At 35.0% G+C, this 23,138-nt stretch overlaps 1 protein-coding gene across 1 annotated transcript in view; it reads left to right on the top strand.

The window, feature by feature from the left end:
* LAMA2 (laminin subunit alpha 2) overlaps positions 1-23,138 on the top strand; it is a 607,678-nt gene that overhangs the window by 393,883 nt on the left and 190,657 nt on the right. Inside the window, exons 20-24 of the mRNA XM_049695645.1 lie at positions 347-453; positions 5,709-5,889; positions 8,737-8,873; positions 20,252-20,488; positions 22,356-22,499. Of these exons, the coding sequence (XP_049551602.1) occupies positions 347-453; positions 5,709-5,889; positions 8,737-8,873; positions 20,252-20,488; positions 22,356-22,499 (806 nt within the window). The remainder of the gene's footprint in view (positions 1-346; positions 454-5,708; positions 5,890-8,736; positions 8,874-20,251; positions 20,489-22,355; positions 22,500-23,138) is intronic.

Raw genomic sequence — 23,138 nt, 5'->3', positions numbered from 1 at the left:
TCAACTGTATCACCTACTAATCAAGTGGCCTTGTTTGAGTTATGGCTACATGGAAATTCAGTGTCTTCATTCTCAGGATTTGAATACTAATGGTGACATTAGTATTTTCACAGCATATGAATGTGCCAGGAACTGTGCTGTTGCTTTACATAAATATCTCTACAGCTTATAAAGCGGGTGTAAACATCAAATAATATAATGCTTAACAGAACCCCTAGCAATCAGAAGACATTCTATTCTAAAACTTTGTGGCCAGTGTTACCACCTGGGGGATATTACTATTTAACAAACCTATTAAGACTATTAGAACATTTTTCCCAATCACAGATCTCTCTTCTCTTTGCAGCTTGCCTCTGTAATGCCAACGGCTCCTTCTCTGAGGTTTGCCATGCTCAGACGGGACAGTGTGAATGCAAACCTAACGTGCAGGGCCGGCAGTGTGATGAATGTAAGGTAAGAAGTAGGAGCTGACCATGATTACTTCTTCCTTCAAACTTCTCATTGGCTTTCACTCATGTACTCCTGAGCATACTGAAAGACAAGTTCAGGAGTATCTCATTGTACATACAAAATTACTGTGATCATTGAAATGTTTTTTTCAAAATAGAACAAAATTTACCATACACTAGCATTTGACCCTCAACCTATATTTCCTTGGTAGTAAATTTGTGTAATATTTACTGTAATTCAGATGCTTCTGAAACAGCATACAAATTTAATCCCAGTCTATGGCGAGTCATGTATTCTTTCTTTTGCTTTTATGTTTTTGGCAGGAAAAAAAAAAGTGTCACACCCTTTGCTCTTATCAAACACTTTGTACTAGTTCCATCAGTTAAAAGTTCCAGTGAGCACTCTACTCAACAAAAGTTTTCAGTAGAGAAGTAAATCAAAATATTTTTTTTAGATACCATTTTGCTAAAATGAAACAAAAACCAAAATATGTTGCTCTCTGTTCCTGCACGTATTGCCCTGCCTTCAGTATGGTGAGCACCTGAGATTCCTCCATGAGAGGACATGGATTTGCACTGTCTCCTTCACACACATATGTAATATTTTGGTGATAAACACTGTTAAGCAGAACCAAGCATTTCTCAGGTGTCAAACCAGCCGTCTGTAGGAAGTTTGGAAATATCATTTGCTTCTATCTCTTGAATAATATTATGTGCTCTTTTTTTGTTGTTTTATTTTTCTGTTGGCCTTTAAAGCCCACTATGTGGTGGGACCCAGAGAAGCGATTCTGTGTGTCCTGTGGCTGCAATCCCATTGGCTCTGTGACACCACAGTGTGATATCACAGGAAGATGTGTCTGTAAATCAGGCTTCGTAGGGAAACAATGCACCCTCAGCAGGCAGGTGCACCGACAGAAGGAGCAGCCACAGAGAGCGCAGCCAGTGCTGGGATCTCCCCAGAGGTGGGGTGTCAGCAGCTCCAGTGGATGTCCTCGGGGAGCCTATCGACCCCCAGCTCCGGTAATCTCAGAGGCGCTGCATGGCTCGTGCCTCAGCATGTTGTGTTCCATGTGCTGCTGCTGACCTGCTCTGGTGCCATTTTACCAAATAAAGGTTGCTAAGTGTGCAAATTGCAAATGCGAAAACTAGACAATTCCTGATTGAAGTCTTGCCTTTTAAAAATAGCTATCGATATCTTTTTTTATCAATATCTTTTTTAAAGCCTATTCAAGTTCATATGTTCATAAAAGTTTCAATTGATCATGGATTAGAAAACAAAGAAAAATTTATTAGTAGGAACCTATAATCTTAGAAGGGGAAGGAACCTCGGGCATCATTTGGAGCAAATGAAGGGAACACACGAATGAATAAATGAAGGGAAATCTAGCAAAGAAAGTGAGATCTAGCCAAGAAAATCTAGCCCATTGATCTGACATTGGGCTGACCTTTCATCATAATAATGATTTTGTTACATTTCCACATTACAATTTTGTTCACGTATACAACAAACACAAGAAACTCACTTTCACACTATAAATGTACAACATACACAAAGTAAGTTAGCATGTCTTCTACTACAAAAGTTTGGTCCCCCTTCTCACAGGGCAAAACAAAACAAATGTTGGGAGGAAGGAAGTTAGGAAGGGAGAGGGGAGAAAGGAAGAGAGGAGGAAGGAGGGAAGAATAGGTCCAAGGCCAAGTTGCAAAGTACCAGGAGACAGGACTTGCCAGTGTAGAATCAGAGCTCAGGAGAACTAAGGGTAGGGGATAGAAAAGGGAGATGGAGTAGGAGGAAGGCGGGGAGGAAGTAGAACAAATTTATGGTTTTATTTCTTGGCTCTTTATTGACATTTAAAAAAAACTACTTTTGATATCAGACTGCCTCAGATCAAATCCCAACTCCAATACTGCCTGTAAACTGTAAAAGAGTTTCTTAAATCTTTCTGTAATTCAGCTTTTTCATCTATAGTAGGACCTACTTCATAGGGTTTGTGTTGGTTCAGATCCTCCAAGAAGCAAATGCCAAGAGATTTACTGGGGGAAAACTCCAGTGAAGGATGATGGAGGAGAGAGCAGTATACAGGGAGCCTTCTACTGAAATGCGGGTCTGACCATGTGAAAGGAGAGAGGGAAGGAAATATTGAGTAGGAAAGTCTCATTGGGTGTATTCTGCCCAAATCTCAAATTCTTAGCCTGGCCAGTAGGGAGTGCCCCAGCAAAATTTGCCCATTGGAGGAATCTTGGATTGAGCAGGAAGATTCTAGTACTTCAGTGTACCAGTCATTGACTTGGAGAAGCGTGACTTGCTGTGAGCTCCTCCACTAGATCCAAGAGTGGAAGCTGGGGCTTGTCAATCAGCGACACTCCCACTGCAGGCTCTCTTGCAGGGAGATCTATCCAGGCACCTCCATGGCTGTTTCCAGGTGTCATGAGAAGAGTGCATAAGACACACATCTGAAGAGTTCTCAGTAAATGTTAGGTATTATTACTGTTATTATTACTATTGTTATTAAATGAAGAAAGCTTTAAAAGAGATTATGTTTTTCAGAAATAAATGCATACATTTAAAGTGAAAGAAAAGGACAATAACTGATCAGTATGTCTCCAAAATATAAATTTAATGGAATTTTAACCCTGATACATGCCCTTTTCCTACATATCCTACAGCACTGGTGTATGATGGAGTGGTGTTTTGTCCTGAGACCATTTTTCCTTTGAGGCAGTATATGTGAGAGTTAAGAGCACAGACTCTGAAGCCAGTCTAGTTGATTTGGCTGACTCCGCAATTGGTTAGCTGGTAACCAAATTACTTGACCTTTCTATGCCTCAGTTTCACCACTCTGTAAAAAGTTATTGCTAATAACTATCTTCCAGGATTGCCTTGAGATTTTGAATGAATTCATATTTTTAAAGGGCTTTAGAACAGTGCTTGGTACATAGCAAGTACAATACGTAAGTGATAGTTTTTATTATTACCCCAAATGAGAATAATTTATGGGAGCTCATCAGACTCTCCACTGAGACTAGGCAGGCACTTTCTTCCATATATGTTTTACCTCATTAATCTCAATTACTGACTAAGAATATTTGTTCCTTAAAGTTGTTTACTACAGGGTTTTCCCTGGTCTGTGAAATAGATTTTTGATCACCAATTTATTAAAATTTTATTACTGAAATTTTGTAGTATTTGTTTTGGTATAACCTAGACTTCAAAATTACATTAGTTAAATATTAGAAAAGTATGATAGGGACATTACTTCTCATATATTTCTTCATATAATCAACTTTGGAATTTTTAAAATAACTAATGATTTGAAAGTTTAATATTTTATTGATTTATGCATTAAAGATAGATAGATAGATACGCTAAGTAAAGCAAACTTAGGAAATAAAGATGAATGTAGAGTACTATCTCTACAGTTCACATTCTAAGTCAAGAAAATTTAGGAAATAAGGACAAATGCGAAGTACAACTTTTTTTAAAATTTTAATATATAATGTTCTAGTCTTTTATTTCTATGTATATATGTTTCTATCAGTGTGTGGCTGAATGGTATGTGTATCTTTACGGATATGTAATTAGAATTATAGTGTGTACATAATTTTGCATTCTGCTTTTTAAAATTTTACTTAACGCTGTATTCTACATATATTCCTATCATTAAAACTGCTTCAAAACAGGATTTTAATGATTGCATATATTTCATGACATGAATGTATCACAATTTAATTTATTCAACTTTTTCTCTAATATTGAACATTTAAGTGCCTCTACAGTTACTCACTATGATAAATAATATTGTAATGGGCATGCTTGTACTTTAACCATTTTCTTAATTTCTGATTACGTATTAGAAGGATACATTGAATTGCTTTTTATGAATAAAAATACTGTATGTTTTCATTTTTTCTTATAACTTAATTTAACTTCAAAATCAAGTGTTAGGTCATTTGTTAGAAGTGATGCACACTTCCGTCTTTAATTATATAGTGAAAGCTGAAATAGAACTAGAAATAAAAATAAAGTCAGCAGGAAATATAAAGATTAAAATGATTATCAAACGTAACCCATTTTAGATTTAAAAAACAAAATTATTCTTAGCAACAGTCATTTTAAGAAACTAATTTTCAGTGTGATTTTGTTTTCTAGGACTTATTTTTAATATTGTTAACAAGAATGGCAAAAATACCTAATGAGTCTTCTTCATTTCTCTTTGGGTGGCTCACATTAAATAGCAAGATTTATTTTTTCCAAGAAGTAATTATTAAGTCTAATTTTCCAAAATAGGAATTAGTTTTACAAAGAAGTAATTACTGAGACTAAGTTTCCAGATAAAAATATCATAATAATATGACAAACTTCTGTTTAAAAGACAGCCCTGACATACTTTAAGTAGGATATGTGCTTTTCATTTTTCTGGTAGGAGTGATTTTTAATCCATCAGCATTTTCTAACATAGTCACTCTAGGTCTGATAACATGTATTTCCAGAAAGTCAGCCAAAGCTAGTAATGCTTGACCATGGAAGGTTATTTGTTATAAATAGATAAGAGATATGCATATGAATCACTCATCAGAGGATGAAAGTTTCCCTTTTTCAACCTAATCTGGTGCTTTGATATGTGATCTCACAAATCAGTTTTGATCGTTAGAATGAAACCCAACAAACGAGATATCAGTCAAACCACTTATTTTGTCAGTATAGGCATAACCTAAGAGTTATATTTATAATGTGAGCCCTGTAGTGATGATTAGAAGTATTTATGGATATACGACAAAAATTACATCAAATATAAGAGGGAAAAAAAGATTTATTTTAACTTTAGGCTGCTGACCAATAATATTGAAAACATATTTACCAAGTAAAAGGACTTAATAAGATCTGAAAATAATCAATTCAGATTATTAGGAATGAAACAAGAAAAATTTTGAATTAAATAGAAATGCCACCCTCGCTTATTTCCACATTTCCATTAGAATCTTGAGAGGTGTAGGGAAACGCTGGTGAAAATATAACAGACAATAATAGTGCCCTAATTCTTCCAATAATCTTGATAGAATTTCAAAGTAATTGAACTTTTCTCTTGGACATTATAGAAAAGGTCCATTAGATTAAATGACAGCCCAGTTGTCATAACATCACTGAAGAACCTGGATAACCCCAGGCTCCTCTTTTCCCACCTGATCTTACCGTGCATCTTGTGCCATTGTGAATTAATTGATTTAAATGTAATTTTTCTCTTTCCTCTTCTATGCCAGCCTGAAACCTTTGGCCTCCAATCAGCAAGGGGGTGTATTCCCTGCAACTGCAATTCCTTTGGGTCTAAATCATTTGACTGCGACGAGAGTGGTCAATGTTGGTGCCAGCCCGGAGTAACAGGAAAGAAATGTGATCGCTGTGCCCACGGCTATTTCAACTTTCAAGAAGGAGGATGCACAGGTCTGTAAGTGAGACTAAGCTCCATGCATTCATTATCTGCTTTTGGTGTTTAAGCATTTGTAACAGTTGGTTCTACAAGGTTCCCAGAAGTTAAGGGAAATACACTTTGACAACAAGCAAGTATTGATATAAAATGCAAATAATATTTAACCTAACATATATATTTTTTTAAAATAAATTAGATGAAATACATTGCAGTTTGAAACACTGCCCTATAAATAACTGTGCTTGCAATAAAAATCCATCAGCAGATCCCAGTTCTGCTGTCTCCCTCCCCTTCTGTGACCTCTATTCAGCCAGTCGCTCAAAGGCTACTGCAGCTTGAAAGTCAGATGTTCAGTTTTTCTGGTGCCAATGTTACCTTAGTTTAAACATTACTCGCAGGCTAATACAGTTCAACTTTTACTCTTCCTATTGCAAAATTGGTACAAGGATCAGGGAAGTTAATATCTTTCTCTGGTACAAAAAAAAAAATGTTTTCATCTACTTCCAGGTGCCTTGAAAACTGTGATGTTCTGAGAGAGAAATAGATTGGCTCTAGATATTTGTCAGTTCCTGAGAAATTGCAAGCCAGGTTTTTTAACCATGGCTCCCTCAAGCAGTGTTCTCCTATGTCCGGCCACAGCCTTCCTACAGATCCTGAATGAAGAAAATAGGAATTAGCACACTACAGATGAAAGTAAAGATTGAACATTTGCCTTAATTTTATGCCACTAAGTTGGAATTGACCCCTATTCCGACAATCACTAGGTTGAATATTACCCTTGTTTACTAAACTCACTGATGCAACATTGATGGTACTCTTACACTCACAGCACCATAATAAATACATGGCAAGATTTTAAGATACTGTTATTGACTACTGTAGCAAATTTATGTGAGAAGTGGCAGGAATAATATTTAAAGTTCTTTTAAAAGCCAATACCTTTCAGATATTCTCAACCACTTCTGATGTATACAGGTTTTATCATAAATTCAGCCATTATAAGTTATTCTGAATATTATAATTACAGATCCTCTAAGAATCTATGTATGATCTCTAAGGCAATATCTGTATATACTAAAAAATTTATAGAGCTGCATTTTAAAATATACTCTGTTCTTTATAAACACAACTCTCACTAGCATTTTCACTGAATCTGAATTGATGAAAAAATACTACACATTCAAATATATCCACTACCAGAAATTATAAATACCAAAAAAATTATTTTAAATTATGAAACAGTGATAACATTTTAGAAATGCAAACTTAGTAGCGTTCGAACCTGGAGAAGCAGAACAGAAAAAAATATAGCACAGGACAGGCAGGGTAGCATTATGGTTGAGAGCATGACTCTCACCAAAGAGCTTGGATTTGTTTAGTGACTCCACCAGCAACTAGTTATATGACCTTGACTGAGTGACCTGGCCTCACTGTCCCTCTGCAAAATTCATCTATTAAGTCAGGAAAATAATAGTATCTACCTCACTGGGGTTTTGTAAGAATTAGTTGAGTTAATGGCTATAAAAGATTCAGAGAAATGCCTGGCACTAAAAGTGTTATGTAAGTGTTCATCATCATCATCATTTTTGTTTATTAGTATTATCAATTGTGATAAACATTCTGTTTTGGTAGGGAAAACTAGCTAATTACTCAAGTCTTCCTATTCAGTGTTGTGCTTCCATTGAAGAACTACTTAGAGAATTTCTACTTGCAAGTAGATTGTAACTGTCCCAAGACATTCTTTAGCACATAAGTTTAAACATAATGTGAAAATATTTTTCTTCTTAATAAAGGGTATATATAAAATAAATCCTTTGGCTTAAAATTAGCAACAACAACAATAATAAAAACAACAGCTAACATTTATGTCAAGCGTCGTGCTACACATTTTTCACAGCGGGATAGAATGCTGTGAGCAATAATAATTGTGATCCCTTGAAAAGTGAACTTAATCAAATAAACTAAATGTATTTTTTAAAAGATTTCATCATCATATAACTAATTAAAGATTTCTCGTAACATTAGTCTTCTATTTGAATCTGAGTATTTGATGGTATTTTTCTCTTTCACTTTTTTGATTTGAAATGCTGCACTAAGGTATACTCAGCAACTGAGTCAACTATAGCTAATAAGTGACATGCACTCCTTGTCTTGAATGGCTTTGAAGATCTTCTCAAATCTTTTTTTTTTCCGTCAGATCTTATTTTTGCATTCTTTGAGAAAGTGCAATAGATAGGAATGTTTGCACTCTTCATATATAGTGTCATAGCTAGGAAAGTGAAAAATCCATTGAAAAGAAATAATGCAGGTGGTAAATGAAACTCAAAAAATATTTTTATATGTAAATATATTTCTGTAGTTCAACTATTTAAAAAATATTTGCACAACTGAAATATCATGATGTCATTTTAATTAAATGTACGATATACTGAATTTAGGAAACTTATTAAGTAAGCTTATTGTTTTTATTGCAAATCTGAGTCATCAACAGGAAGGAAATATTAATCTATACAGCACAGAAACATTAGTTATGAGCTTAAAATAAATATAGAAACAGAATTGTAACCTTGATAGTATCTAGATATAAGGGAATACAGTTAACAGGGAATCTGATACATCGGTTCTTTTTCTCCTTAATCGAAAAGCAAAAATGTTTTACCCTTTAAAATTATTAAATGAAATTCAGTATATGTTTATTGAACAACGCCTCTGAAATACACGGTACTATAATATAAAAGATGAATGAGGTGAGTCATTTTCAAGGATCTTTAACCAAATAAGATGATACAAATCGCAAAAAAACCAACACAAACACTTTATATCAAATTATTTTTTTCTTTTTTATCCTTTCACCTGTGAAGCTTGTGACTGTTCCCATCTGGGTAATAATTGTGACCCAAAGACTGGTCGATGCATTTGCCCACCCAATACCATTGGAGAGAAATGTTCTAAATGTGTACCTAATACCTGGGGCCACAGCATTACCACTGGTTGTAAGGTGAGTGAATTGTTTTATTTCATCTCATAATGTCTTTTAAGGATTTCTATTTTGGTAGACCTCAGTAGTCTGGCATTTCAAAAGTCAATATTATATTACAAAACAATACAGAACTATCACTATAGCATGCTTGCAGGTATTGATCAGTATCTTGTGGGAAAGATGATAAAGTAAATATACATTTATGTAGCTTCATCCATGATACTTACCAAAAAAAAGGAGGAAAAAGAACCAAAAATTCTAAAATAAAACCGGAAACATCTATAACTTCATACCTACACACAATGAATATATCTGCAAAGTACAAGGAAATTAAGAATGAATTAAAAGAATTTCTCCCAACTTATACCTAGGTGTCAGTTTTCAGGAAGTAGGTGAGAAGATTCTGAAGAGTCATATAAACAACCTTTAGCTTAGAAAACTACCCATTTTTTTTTTTCATGAGTGGACCATAGAAAGTGATATGACCAGACTCAGATTTAGAGAAATCTATACAGCCTCAGGGTAGAAGGTTGCTTGTAAGGCCTTTGCAGAAACGTTGGTGAGAGTTGACAGAGGTTTTGGCCCCAGCCAATTATCCACTAACATTTAGGCGGCAAGCTAAGTTATAGAACTCCTAGACTGATATGGCCTGCTGAACTCATGTATTTAGGGGGTAAGAAAGAGAAGGCATAGGGATGCCTGCCAGGTTTTGCTTTGCAACAGGTGATCGTATCATTTACTGCTAGAGGGATTATAGGAGGAGATGCAAGTTCAAAAAGGAAAAGTGATGAGTTCGGGGTTTTTTGTCAGCTTTTTGTGAGACTTTAATTAAATAAAATACAATTCACCTATTTAAAGTGATGAGTTTTGATCAACGATTACAGTTGTATAACCAACCCTTGTGCTCCATTGCAGTCTACTTCCCCTGCCCCCCGCCCCCAGTCAGCACCAGGAAACTACTCTTTTCATTCTATCACTGTAGTTTTGCCATTTCTACAAACCCACATAAATATAGTCATATTCCATGTTGTTGTTTGGAGGGTTTTTTTGTTTGTTTTGGGGGATTATTTTTAGTTTGGCTTCTCTACTTAGTATAATGCTTTTGTAATTCATCCATCTGTTATATTTTATCAGTAGTTCTTTTTTCTTGTTTAATAATTTTTCATTGTATGATATGCCATGACTTGGGTCATTTCCAGTTTGGTCCTATTATGAATAATTTTGCTGTGACCATTAGTGTATAAATGTCAAAAGCAAGTGTGTAGACACATTTTCATTCCTCTTCACAAGAATGCTCCACATCCCTGCCCGTACTCAAGATTCTAAGTCTTTTTTTTTATTTTAAGCATTCAATTGGGTGTGTATTCATATATTTGCATTTCTTTTCTTTTTTGTCCAATGATATTAGGAATAATTTTGGTTTTTTGTCAGGTATATATCTTCTGGATGCCTATTTAAATCTTTTGCCTATTTTTATTTAGGGTTGTTTGTTTACTTAGTAATAAGTTGAAAGAGTTCTTTATATATTCAGGATACTAGCTCTTTAATACATCTAGTTCTGCAACTGTTTTCTCCTAGTATATGACTTGCTTTTCAATTCCTCTAAGTATCTTTAATTTTTATAAAAATTAGTTTATTATCTTTTTCTTTCATGGTTCATGCTTTTTATGGTCCATCTAGGAAGTCAATTTATATTTCTTAAAGGTCTAAAGTATCTCTCCTGTGTTTTCGTCAAGAAGTTTTACAGTTTTATGTCTTAAATTTGGGTCCATGTTCAATTTTCAATATTAATTTTTATATACGGTGTAAAGGTCAAAATTCACTTTTTTTCTGGATGTCCAATTTTTCCAACACCAATTGTTGAAAAGGCTATCTTATTTTCCCCATTGAATTACTTTGATTCCTTTGTCAAAATAAACTGACCATATATACGTTCACACATTTCTGGACTCTATTCTGTTTCATTGATTTATGTCTATCCTTATGCTGACAGCACACTGTCTTGATCACTGTAGCTTTCTAGCAAGGAATGAAATTAGGTGGTATAAGCTCTCCAACCTTGTTCATCATTTCCCATACCATTTGGTTACATTGAATCCTTTGCATTTCCATATAAATTGACAACTCAGCTTGCCAATTTCTTTCTAAAAAGCCTGCTAAGATTTCATTGGGATTATGTTAAATCTACAGGTCAATTTGGGAAAAATTGACATTTTAAGAACATCAGATCTTCCAGTGTATGAACATGGCATAACTTTCCATTTAGTTAAGTCTTTATCATTTTCCTCAACAATGTTTTATAGGTTTTGGTGTGCAAGACTTGCATGTGCATTATTAAATTTACTGTTGTATTTCATATTTTTGATGCAAATGCTATTATTTGTTCCATTTCAGTTTCCAATTGTTTGTTACTAGAACAGAAAAATACAATTATTTTTATACATTAACCTTCTATACTGCAATCTTCCTAAGCTTATTAGTTTTACTTGCTTTTTGGTAGATTCATTAGGATTTTTTATCTAGACAATAGTGTCATCTGTAAATTGAATTTTACTTCTTCCTCTCCAATCCATATAAGTTTTATTTCATTTTCTTGACCTACTGCAGTAAATTGTTGACTAGAATAAGTTGGAGCAAACATCTTTGCCTCATTCCTTCTGTTAAGTAGAAAGCATTCAGTCTTTTATAATTAAAACATAATTAAGAATGATGTTAGCTATATTTTACTTACAGATGCTCTTTATCAGTTTTAGGATGTCTCTCACGTTCCTAGGTTGCTAAGAACTTTTATCAGGAATGTGTGTTCAATTTTGTCAAATGAATTTCTGCAGCTATTGAGATGATCATATGATTTTTCTTTTTAAGCTCTTAATATGGTGAATCATATTGATTGATTTTCAAATGTTGATCCAACTTTGTAATCCTCAGATAAACCCTGCTTGATCATGGGGAATTATTCTTTTAGAATTATTTTAGGTTATGTTTGCTAGCATTTTGTAAATGGTTTTTGGATCTACATTCATAAGGAATATTGGTTTATATTTTTCGTAGTGTTGTTTTCCAGTTTTGGTATTGGGGTACTGCTAGCCTCATGAAATAGATTGGGAAGTATTCCCATCACATAATTTCTGAAGCGTTTACATAATCAATGAAAAAGAAAATAAAAATACTCTAGAAAAAAGTCAGTGAAGCCCAAAACTGATTCTTTGGAAAGTTTAATAAAGTTGACAATACTCTAAGAAGATTGATCAAGAAAAAAAGAGAGAAGAAACAAATAAAATGATGAATAAAGAAGGGGACATAACTATAGATCCTATAGACATTAAAAGAATAATATGGGAATAATCTGAACAACTTAAAACAATAAATTTGATAACATATTAAATGAACTGAATGGAGGAATGTTTTCAAAGGTTTATTTTAACATCCCTTTTTTTTTCTTACTTTGAAGTTAATTTGCCCTTGCGTTTCATGTTTCTTAAGGTGAAAACTTAGATTATTGACTTGAGATCTTTCTTCTTTACTAATATAAGCAATTCATATTATAAATTTCCTTCCAGGCACTACTTTAATTGTATCCCATACATTTTGATATGTTGTGTCTCAATTTTCATTGTTTAAAATATTCTTACTTATTTTATTTTTAATCCAATGATTATTTAAAAGTATGTTCTTTAATTTGCAAATATTTGGGAGTTTTCAAGATCTCTTTCTGTTATTGTCATCTAGTTCTGTATTGGTCTGAAAACGTAATTTGTATTTTTTAGTCCTTTTGAATATATAGAGATTTGTTTTTTGTCTCAGAATCGTATCCATTTTGATTAACATGTGTCCTTGAAAACAAGGTGTGTTATGTTCTGGCACCGTTGGATAAAATCTTCTATAAAAGTCAATTATCTTTAATGATTTTTATGTCTGCATGTTTCCTCAATACCTGAGGATGTTGAGCTATACCTGTGATCTATTTCTTCTTTCAGTTCTCTCGGGTTTTGATTCATGTATTTTGTAGCAGTGATATTAGGTGTCTGCTCGTTTAAGATGAATCTATCTTTTTGAAAAGTTGATGCCTTTATCATTATGAAGCATCCCTGTTTATCCATGATAATGTTCCTTGTTCTGAAGTGTACTTTTTATCATATTCATATAGCTATTCTGTCTTTCTTCTGATTGGTGTTTTTGTGGTCGTATACATTTTTAAACATTATCATTTATTCCATCTCTTTTTAAAAATAGTTTAATGTTTATCTTAATGCTTCCGCCTCTTAATTCAAGTATTTAAATCATTTCCACTTAATGCAATTATCAGTCTGAATGGGTTAAGTCTACATTTTGCTATTTGCTTTATATTTGCCCTATCTGCTCTTACCTTCATTTTTCTTCTTTTTCTACCTCACTTTGGACTGAGTAATTTTTTATAATTACATTTTATATTCACTTTGACTTCTTAGCTCTACTTATTTATTTTATATTTTTGTCTTTGTCTAGGGATATACATCTTTAACTTTTCATAATGTACCTTAAAATAATGTTTTAACACTTTACATTTAACATAAGAAACTTGCAAGGGTAAACCTCTAATTTTCTTTCTTATCTTTATGCTATTGTTGTCATATATTTTACTTCTATATATTATATATCCCACAATATAATCTTATGATTTTGATTTAAATAATCAATTATTTTTTCAAAATGAGAAAAAACTTATTTTCTGTTTTTCTATATAAATATCAATTCCAGTGCTCTTTATTCCTTTGGATACATCCAAATTTCTATTATTATTATTATTTCTAGTATTTCAGGTCTGCTGACAATGATTCTTTCAATTTTTGTTACCAAGAAGTCTCTACTTTTCCTTCATTTTTCAAAGTTATTGTTTCTGAGTATATAATCCTAAATCCTGTTTTTCGGCAATTTGATTATGTTGTCTTTTTGTAGTCACTTTATATTCATTTCTCAGGAGGTTAGTTGGACTTGAATCTGTGGGATTCCAGACTTCATTAAAGTTGTAAATTTTCCAGCCATTATATCTTTAAAATTTTGTTTGTTTGTTTTTCATCCTCATTGTCTCCTTCTGGAACTCATTATGTATGTGTTGGACCACGTGATATTTTCCCACAGCTCACTGAAATTCTGTTTATTCTTTCATTCTTCTTTTTTCTATATTCTTCATTTTTGTTAGTATCTATTGTTAGGTGTTCAAATTCACTGATTTTTTTTTCTTCTGTAGTATCTAATCTGTTGTTAATCCAGTTGCTAGTCTTGTTTCATTTCAAATATGTATCTTTCATCTTTAAATTTCCTTTTGTATCTTTTTATATCTTTCATTTCTCTCCTCCTTATATTCACATTTTTCATTTATCCTTGAGAATATTTATTTATAGTATTTATAAATATTGGTTTTTGTAAGGTAGTTTTTGCTAATTCCATCATTTGTTTTATTTCAAGATCATGCTTACTGGTTGATTTTTTTTCCTGGTTATGAACTATGTTTTCCTGCTTCTTTGCATGACTGGTGATTTTTATTTGGATGCCAGATGTTGTACATTTTTTCATTGTTGCACATTAGATTTTGTTGTATTCCTTTAAAGAGAGTTGAACTTTATCCTGGCTATCAGGTTAGTTACTCACCGATCACTTGAATCCTTTTGATGCTTGCTTTTAAATTTTATTAGGAAAGGTCCAGAGCATCCTTTAATCTAGGAATCACTTAGCCCTACTACTAAGGTGCTAAATACATTGAGAACACTACCCAGTGCATTACTATCTGTTCACTCTGGCTATTGGGAATATGAATTATTCCAAGCTTTCTGTGGACCCTAGGAATTTTTCAGCCTCAGGCTTTCCAATTATTTTTTCTCCAACCATGTAGAATTTCATTCCATGCATGCACAGATCAGTACTTAGCCAACGACTCAAGGGAACCCTTCTGCATATCTCTGGAATTTTCTAACTTCCTTCTTTTGGGACACATATTCTACTTGTCTTCCATAAATTCTAATTGCCTCAGCTTCTCCAAACTCTACGCTGTTTCTCAATTCAGCTATAGTTTTGGGCTTTATTTGGGTTTCCCCTCTTTGGGTTGCAGACTAGACTGCCTTTATGTTCTAACTCATTTGTTTTTCTTCTCTCAAAAATCACAGTCCTTCGCTTCCTGTTATCCAATGTTTGAAAACAGTTATTTCTTGGTTTTTATTTCTGTATGTGTTTTGTTTTTAGTTTTATAGTTTAACAGATTAAAAGAGAGGAGATAAACCAGTAAGTGCTCTAAAAACTAAGACTGTTTAAAAAGAAGGAATATTCTTTAGTGCCTAGTGCAACACAAAGGTCAAGTAAGATTAGGGCTGAACTGTGTCCATTAAATTTAAGAGCAATAAATAAGGGCATTTTTGATGTTAGTGAGAGCCATTCCAGTTGATCAGATTGGACTGAGAAATACTGGAACATGATGACCAAGTGTGGCCTGTTAGACTCCATGGTAGTACCCTATAGAGATGTAAACTATTACTTTCTACTGAGTCAGCACACATGTAGACTCTGTAACCATTCTTACATATATGATAAAATATCTGAATACATTCGTCTAGATACACTGATCTAGAGGAAAACAAGAGTATTGGTGACTGTTCAAGGAAGTGCAGATACATGACTTCAGTTAGACATGTGATTAAATTAAAAACTGGACAGGATGCTCATTTTTCTATTGCCAATAGCAATATTAAGTTTGAAGGTCCATAGAGCTACATTTTTGGAAACAAAACAAAAATTTCTCAAGAGTTCCAAAGATTTTTGATGAGTATGAACAACATTTTAAGTTTCTATGACTGACATTTTGCATTTTCAACCTCAAATCCAAGCATCTGCCCCATCGCTTGACTCATGAATAAGTTGTACATAAACTTAAGAGGGTTCCATGTTATCTACAAAATCCTATGATGTGGCCAAACTCTAATGGAACTCCTGAAATTGAAGCTGATGCTTAATGTTCAGGATGTAAATCAGGATAGAATGTAGACCAAGTTATTTTTAAGCATTTGTATGTTTGATTCCATTATATTTACTGATCATTGAATAAACATTATGTTGACTGAAGTCGATCGAAATATTTTGATTACTTTGAACCACTGTTAAAAATCTAAATTTCTGAATAGCTAGACACTTCATAATTATGAATAATTACAAAAAAATTCATACAGCCCTCACAAATATTTATAAGCATGTATCCTACTATTTAAAAATCTTGGATGATTATAATCTAAATGAACAGTGATTTGAGATTTATAGCTTTCATTCCTTTGTGTCATGGATAATTTCTCTGTGCTGAGGTGTGAGCACACACATCATCTGAGCTTTTATTGAACTAGAATACAAAGCCTGCCATCTTTCACTAGCAGGGGAATAGTGCATAAATCTTCTATTGCTAAACAAACATTACATCTAATTATGATTTACATTTCATGTTGGCTATAGTACTGTCTAAACATACGGTTAATGGTCTCTTTTATTCTCTACTATAACTTCCTGAATAAACTCCCTGATTTGGAAAGGTCCCAATGTCTATCTGTACTGTTGACTAGTCTTTAAGTATTAATGCTTTCATTTTATAATAATAAATTTGTAGCAGACATTTCATATTTTACTTAAAGTCTAAAGACAGTTATTTTAGTTAATAAAGTCTAAGACATCTATTTTAGTTAAGTATCTCTATCTCATAAAACAATTTTTAAAGTTATTGCATGATTATAGTTTCCATAGCATATAATTTTCTCTTTCTGATTATGGTCAGTTTTGTTTAAATGAGTCAAGGAAAAGTTATTTAAAGGAATAAGTCAGTCATCCTTATTTTGTTTTGTTTTGTTTTTTTGCGGTACACGGGCCTCTCACTGTCGTGGCCTCTCCTGTTGCGGAGCACAGGCTCTGGACGCGCAGGCTCAGCGGCCATGGCTCACGGGCCCAGCTGCTCTGCGGCATGTGGGATCTTCCCGGACCGGGGCACAAACCCGTGTCCCCTGCATGAGCAGGCGGACTCCCAACCACTGCGCCACCAGGGAAGCCCAGTCATCCTTATTTTGAATTCTCATTCTACATCTGATGTTCTATAAGAACGAGTTACTTGGGGGGATGGCGGTTGTTTGTTCTATGCTTTGGAAACTATAGCCATGTTTGTAGTATAATACATAATCACATTTTAGATCTTTGAGTTTAAAATACCTTTTAGGAGCATCCCCTACTGCAGACCTTTTTACTGGATAGCAGTGAAGACAGAAAAATACTGAACCAGAAAGACACCAAAAATAAGGCCAGGTGATATTTTAATATCAGAATCTGGGAAAATATTTCACCAAACATTTCGACAGGGAAGAGATAATAGATGGAAAGCTGGTGATTGTACATCACAGCCTGGAAAGTGTTGTCCCATAAGTAAACTGCTGGCAGGAGCAGAAGCAGGAATAGCCCTAGTAGTAGTGGGTATAAGAATTAAGCTGAGCAATGAAAGTGTGAGAAATGCAAAGTGAGATCCAGCCAGACTTGGATCTGGAAATTTGGCAAGTTGTTATGCATTTGAGTATGCCACAGAGCTGTAGATCTGAGAAGGATAATTAATAGAAAGTCACCAAAAAGAGGTCATAGACTAAGTACAAAGCCTGTATGGTGGCAAACGCAGACACAGAGACAGGTGGTACTCACTTGGGGGACAGAAACCACACTAGTTGTTTAAACAGGGAAAGTAGAATATAAAGAATTGTTAACCAGTAAAAAGGATAAAAGAGGGATATAAAATGTCCTGAAGTAGTAGGTACAAAAGAGTAGCTACTACTTCCAGGGTGAGGGGTGGTGGACAATAAAGGAACCAAGGGCTAGGGGAAGGCATCCCCCTGCCCCCCACTCCCAACAAGGCTTAGGTTCAGACATAGTTGAAAAGAATGTGGCTACTACAGGAATGCATAGCCTGCTGGTGGTAAAACACAAACAATAATAATAATACACAAAACTTGCCAGAGTTTGTGGGCAAGTGTTGGTCTATAGATGCTACCCATCATTGCTGGAGGTTATGGGTATGCTGGAGCTACTTAGAAGCAGCCTGTTGTGGACAGAGCTTGTGTGCAGACCTAAGCAGCCTAGGAGAGAGACTGGCCTGATGGCATAGCTAGAATTCTTTCTGGGCCTCTGGGTTCCCATGCTAAATAATTAAATAATAATGATGGCAATAGTAATGAAGACCCAGAACCCAGAACAGAAGTGTCTTTCCATCACTATGGCCTTCTAATGAATAAGCCTAATGTTCTGCTACCTGGCCAGGGAGAGGTGTCCACAGGGTCTAACTGCAATATCACAAAGCAGGGCAAGGAGGAGTGAGTTTAGAGCTCAGAGGCAGCAGAGTAATCACTGGCACAGCTGATCTGTGAAAATGATGTATTCCAAGACCTTAAATAACATTTAGAAATCCACTTGAATTTTAATTAAAATGCAAGGAACTATGAGCTGTAAATCAGAAAGAGAGCCTTAAGCAATAGGAGACGAAGAGACATGTGGATGAGCAGCAATTGAAGATTGCTGATGAGGTGAGATAAAGAAATTATTGAAAAGAAGCTAAAAATGCAGCAGTGTAATTAAAATAAGTATTGGTGGTATATACATACAACAGAATTTTCATGGTGTAGAATGGAAAGGACAAAATGGAGAACAAATTTGAGAGGCAAATAGGGAAACGACTGCAGAAAACAGTAGTATATTATTGATTTGGCAGACAGACAAAAATGATGTACTTTAAGAATTATAAGTGATCCTGAAGAAGAATATTGATAAATTAGAACAGAAGTAAAAATCAAAAACAAATTTGAAGAAATAGCACTGAATTAAAGAGCAATTTTATTCTCAAACTGAAAGAACTCACCATGTTCCAGTAAATTAATTTTTAAAAAGACTCAAGCTTTTAAAAATTCTAGCAAAACTTGGCATCATTTTATTTTTTAAATTTTATATTTTTAATATTTTTTAACATCTTTTTTGGAATATAATTGCTTTACAATGGTATATTAGTTTCTGCTTTATAAAAAAGTAAATCAGCTATATGTATACATATAACCCCATATCTCCTCCCTCTTAAAAAAAAAAAAAAAAAAGTAGCTGCTTAAACATGAATACCAGAAGGAAAACAAAAAGATATCTTTAATTAGTAGCTTGATCCCCTTCTGTGCTAGTTTCCTTTTCCCAGAAATACATTTTGTACTGTTTTGTTAGTTGAGTTTTAAGTGTCTCAGGAGGTGGTGGATCTGGCACTTCCTTGGCAGCATATTTCACAGCCTAATAATGTTAATAGCTTCAATACTCTGGAATGGGTTTAATCCAGTCTTATTTGTTTGTATAGGTTAAAATTTTCCAAGGGCCTCTCATCACCCTAGCAATAGGAATTTTTTAATGGTCTCATCACTTTTTAATTGCTTAAACTTTTTTTTTTTTTTTTTTTTTTTGTGGTATGCGGGCCTCTCACTGTTGTGGCCTCTCCCGTTGTGGAGCACAGGCTCCGGATGCGCAGGCTCAACGGCCATGGCTCACAGGCCTAACCGCTCCGCGGCACGTGGGATCCTCCCAGACCGGGACAGGAACCCGTGTCCCCTGCATCAGCAGGCAGACTCTCAACCGCTGTGCCACCAGGGAAGCCCCTACCTTTTTTTTTTTAGTGTTTAAAATAAAAGGTTTGGAATGAGCATTAAAAAAAAAAATTCTAGCAAAATTTCAAATTACATATATAAAGAGAAAATCCTATGCGTATCTAGGAAGAAGAAAAAAGGTTACCAGCAAAGCACCTCAGATTGGGCTTTTCTGCAAACCTAACTCTAAAACACAACATCCTAGATATCACTTCTCCTCTAAATTCTCCCTGGCTTCCCCAGATCTGGTTTGGTGCTTTTTATACGTTCTCATAGCATTTTGCATTTTCCCTATTATATCATGCTTATTCCACTGTGTTATATTTATGTATTTACTTATATTTATGTACATTAGATTGTAAGGTATGTCTCTATACAATAAATGCTATAAAAATGAAATGATAAGGTAAAATGGCTTTGTCTAAAGTTCAATCTTTGAAGTAAGAAGTATTTGAAGAAAACCTATACCTAACTCCTGCTCACCACAAAGACAGAGAAAACACAGTTTCTTTCTTATTCAATAGCTTTATGGTTTCTGGACACTCATATATTTTAGTAAATGCAGGAAGCAATTTTAACATTATGTTCACTGATGTTTCCCAAGCGACTGAACTAGAACAGTACAAAGCATGTAACAGACACATGATTAATATGTGCTTAATGGAAGCATAGAAACATTAGAATTAAAATTTAAAGATATTGCCCATGAAATGATGTTAATCATTGCTGTTTTTATCTCCTCCATAGCCTTGTAACTGCAGCTCGGTGGGATCCTTGGATTTCCAATGCAATATAAACACGGGGCAATGCAACTGTCGTCCCAAATTCTCTGGTGCAAAATGTACAGAGTGCAATCGAGGCCACTGGAGCTACCCTCACTGCAATCCCTGTGACTGCTTCCTGCCAGGGACTGATGACTCAACCTGTGATTTAGAGACTAAAAAATGCTCCTGTACTGATAAGACTGGGCAGTGTACTTGTAAGGTAAGTGCTGCCGAAATTCAGTAAGGAAAAACCTTACTCAGTTCTATTTCCATTGCTCAGCTTTAACTTCATTCAGTTATTTATTCCTGCATCATTAGGCCAAACAGACAGACAAATGAAAATTCATTGCCAGACACAGTTTTATTCTAGCATACAGATAAGCACTGATTTTTTTTTTTTTTTTTTGCAGCACGCGGGCCTCTCACTGTTGTGGCCTCTCCCATTGTGGAGCACAGGCTCCGGACACGCAGGCTCAGCGGCCATGGCTCACGGGCCCAGCTGCTCCGCGGCATGTGGGATCTTCCCGGAGCGGGGCACGAACCCGTGTCCCCTGCATCAGCAGGCGGACTCTCAACCACTGCGCCACCAGGGAAGCCCTAGCACTGATTTTTAAGAACTGATTTTCAACCAAAACCCAACATATTTTTCTAGCTCATATAAATGATATATTTTCGACAGTAAAGTTCAGTTTGTCTTTACATATTCACTTTGCTTCAACAAGAATAATGTGGGAGAGAAAAAAAAGTTCTCTTAAGCATCATCAGAGAAAATCACAGCTAAATGACAAGGTTGATTTAAAAAAATATTTCTCCTCAAATCCGCAATTACTGTACACTGCAAAATAGATTTACTGCTGTGAAAGTTCAGTAAAACTTCATCACGTATAAGCAGTGACATTACAAACAGTGACTATATGCAAATTTCAGTCCTCATTAGTATTGTTAAATGACATAGGAAAACAGCCAATTAAAAAGGGTAAGAAGGGCTTCCCTGGTGGTGCAGCGGTTAAGAATCCGCCTGCCAACACAGGGGACATGGGTTCGAGCTCTGGTCCGGGAAGATCCCACATGCCGCAGAGCAACTAAGCCCGTGTGCCACAACTGCTGAGCCTTTGCTATAGAGCCCGCGAGCCACAACTACTGAGCCTGCGCTCTAGAGCCCATGAGCCACAACTACTGAAGCCCACAAGCCTAGAGCCCATGCTCTGCAACAAGAGAAGCCACCATAATGAGAAGCCCGCGCACTGCAACGAAGAGTAGCCCCCACTCGCTGCAACTAGAGAAAGCCCACGTGCAGCAGCAAAGACCCAAAGCAGCCAAAAATAAATAAAAATAAAATAATTTTTTTTAAAAAAAAGGTTAAGAAGGATTTTTTTCTCCCTTAGATATTTCTGGAAAATCAGTCCCAGGATAAATGCAGTAAAGACTGTATCAGAAGTATCTTTACAAGAAAAAGTCTATGCAAAGAGAGTCAGAGGAAACAGAAAGATGAAATCTAGGGAGTGGTTGTTAAGAGTCTTGAGAATTTAGGAAAATGGAAGATTCTGCCATTAAAAGTCCTAGACAAAGCACAAAGTATGATGCTGCATTTTACATATTATAATTATGATTATACATTATACTTAATACATGCTATCATCAATAATAATTATTGATGATAATAATTATATAAATTATTATTGATGATAATAATTATATAAATCTATATTTTAACATATTGCCTGTTTTTTACAGCTTTGCATCACACCACTGTCTAAGAATCAATGTTTTTATTTTGCTTTCAAAATTCTCATGACTCTTTCATATTCCTCACAGTGGAATAATGGGAAATGTGCTGCCTAAATTTTAAAAATAATATACAATATCCTTAGTAATGCATGCATTTATAAATAAAGCATTTTTTTAGACCCATGCCATGCTAACAAAGAGATTAACTGCATATGCTATTTGGGATGTGAGTCTGATATTCAGCATTCTTTTATTTTTTGTTTCATTGTCTTTAAAATGTGCTCCTGTTATTCATTCTTGAGTTTATTTCTCTCACCATGTCACCGTATGGACTCTGGGGATCTCTCATCTTTCTTCAGGTGAATGTGGAAGGCGTCCGCTGTGACAGGTGCCGGCTTGGCAAATTCGGACTTGAGGCCAAGAACCCACTTGGCTGCAGCAGCTGCTATTGCTTCGGCGCCACTACTCAGTGCTCTGAAGCAAAAGGACTGATCCATACGTGGGTGAGTAAGGAACTGCTGAGCCATGTAATGGTATAATGTTAGTTCCTGCTGGCGTCTTTTAGCCAGGCACTGAGGGGTAGGAGGAAATGGCAAAACATTTAAGTAACCTTTTCCCCTGCGCACGTTTAGAACGGGTAGAGGGGCCGTGTGCCATTAGACAGTTGGAGTAAATATCGTTTTTATCCTGCCTTTAAAAGAGTTCATTGCGGATAAGGAAATAGATGCCGAGTGAAAAAGGAAAACATTATAAGGGAAATGTTATGTTTGGGGATGGGAAGAAGCTGCCCTCTGAAGAGCAAGGGCACCAGAGCGGGAAGATAGATGTGTGTTCATGCAGTAATGAAAACCAGAACTTGCGCATTTAGTCCAACCAGGCTTAGAGAATCATCACTCTTTAGGGCGGAAAAAAGTTCATTTTTGCCTTAATTTTCCTTTAACTCTTCCTACTTTTAAACTCTACTTATTGTTAGTGTAAAAGACCAGTTTTCACAGATGTTGTGGATTTCATTATGTAAACAAGTCAGAAGGGTTTATCCCCTCTCCTACCTGTTCATTGTGCACGAGTTCTGTTTCTCATGAGAACACTTCATCAGAAGGGGATGGGGCTGCAGAGAGACATGCAGTCTATCACTTTTTTTT

Source organism: Orcinus orca, chromosome 12 (genome assembly GCF_937001465.1).
Source record: "Orcinus orca chromosome 12, mOrcOrc1.1, whole genome shotgun sequence".
Taxonomy (NCBI): Eukaryota; Metazoa; Chordata; class Mammalia; order Artiodactyla; family Delphinidae; genus Orcinus; species Orcinus orca.
This window is presented reverse-complemented; position numbering and strand designations above follow the sequence as displayed.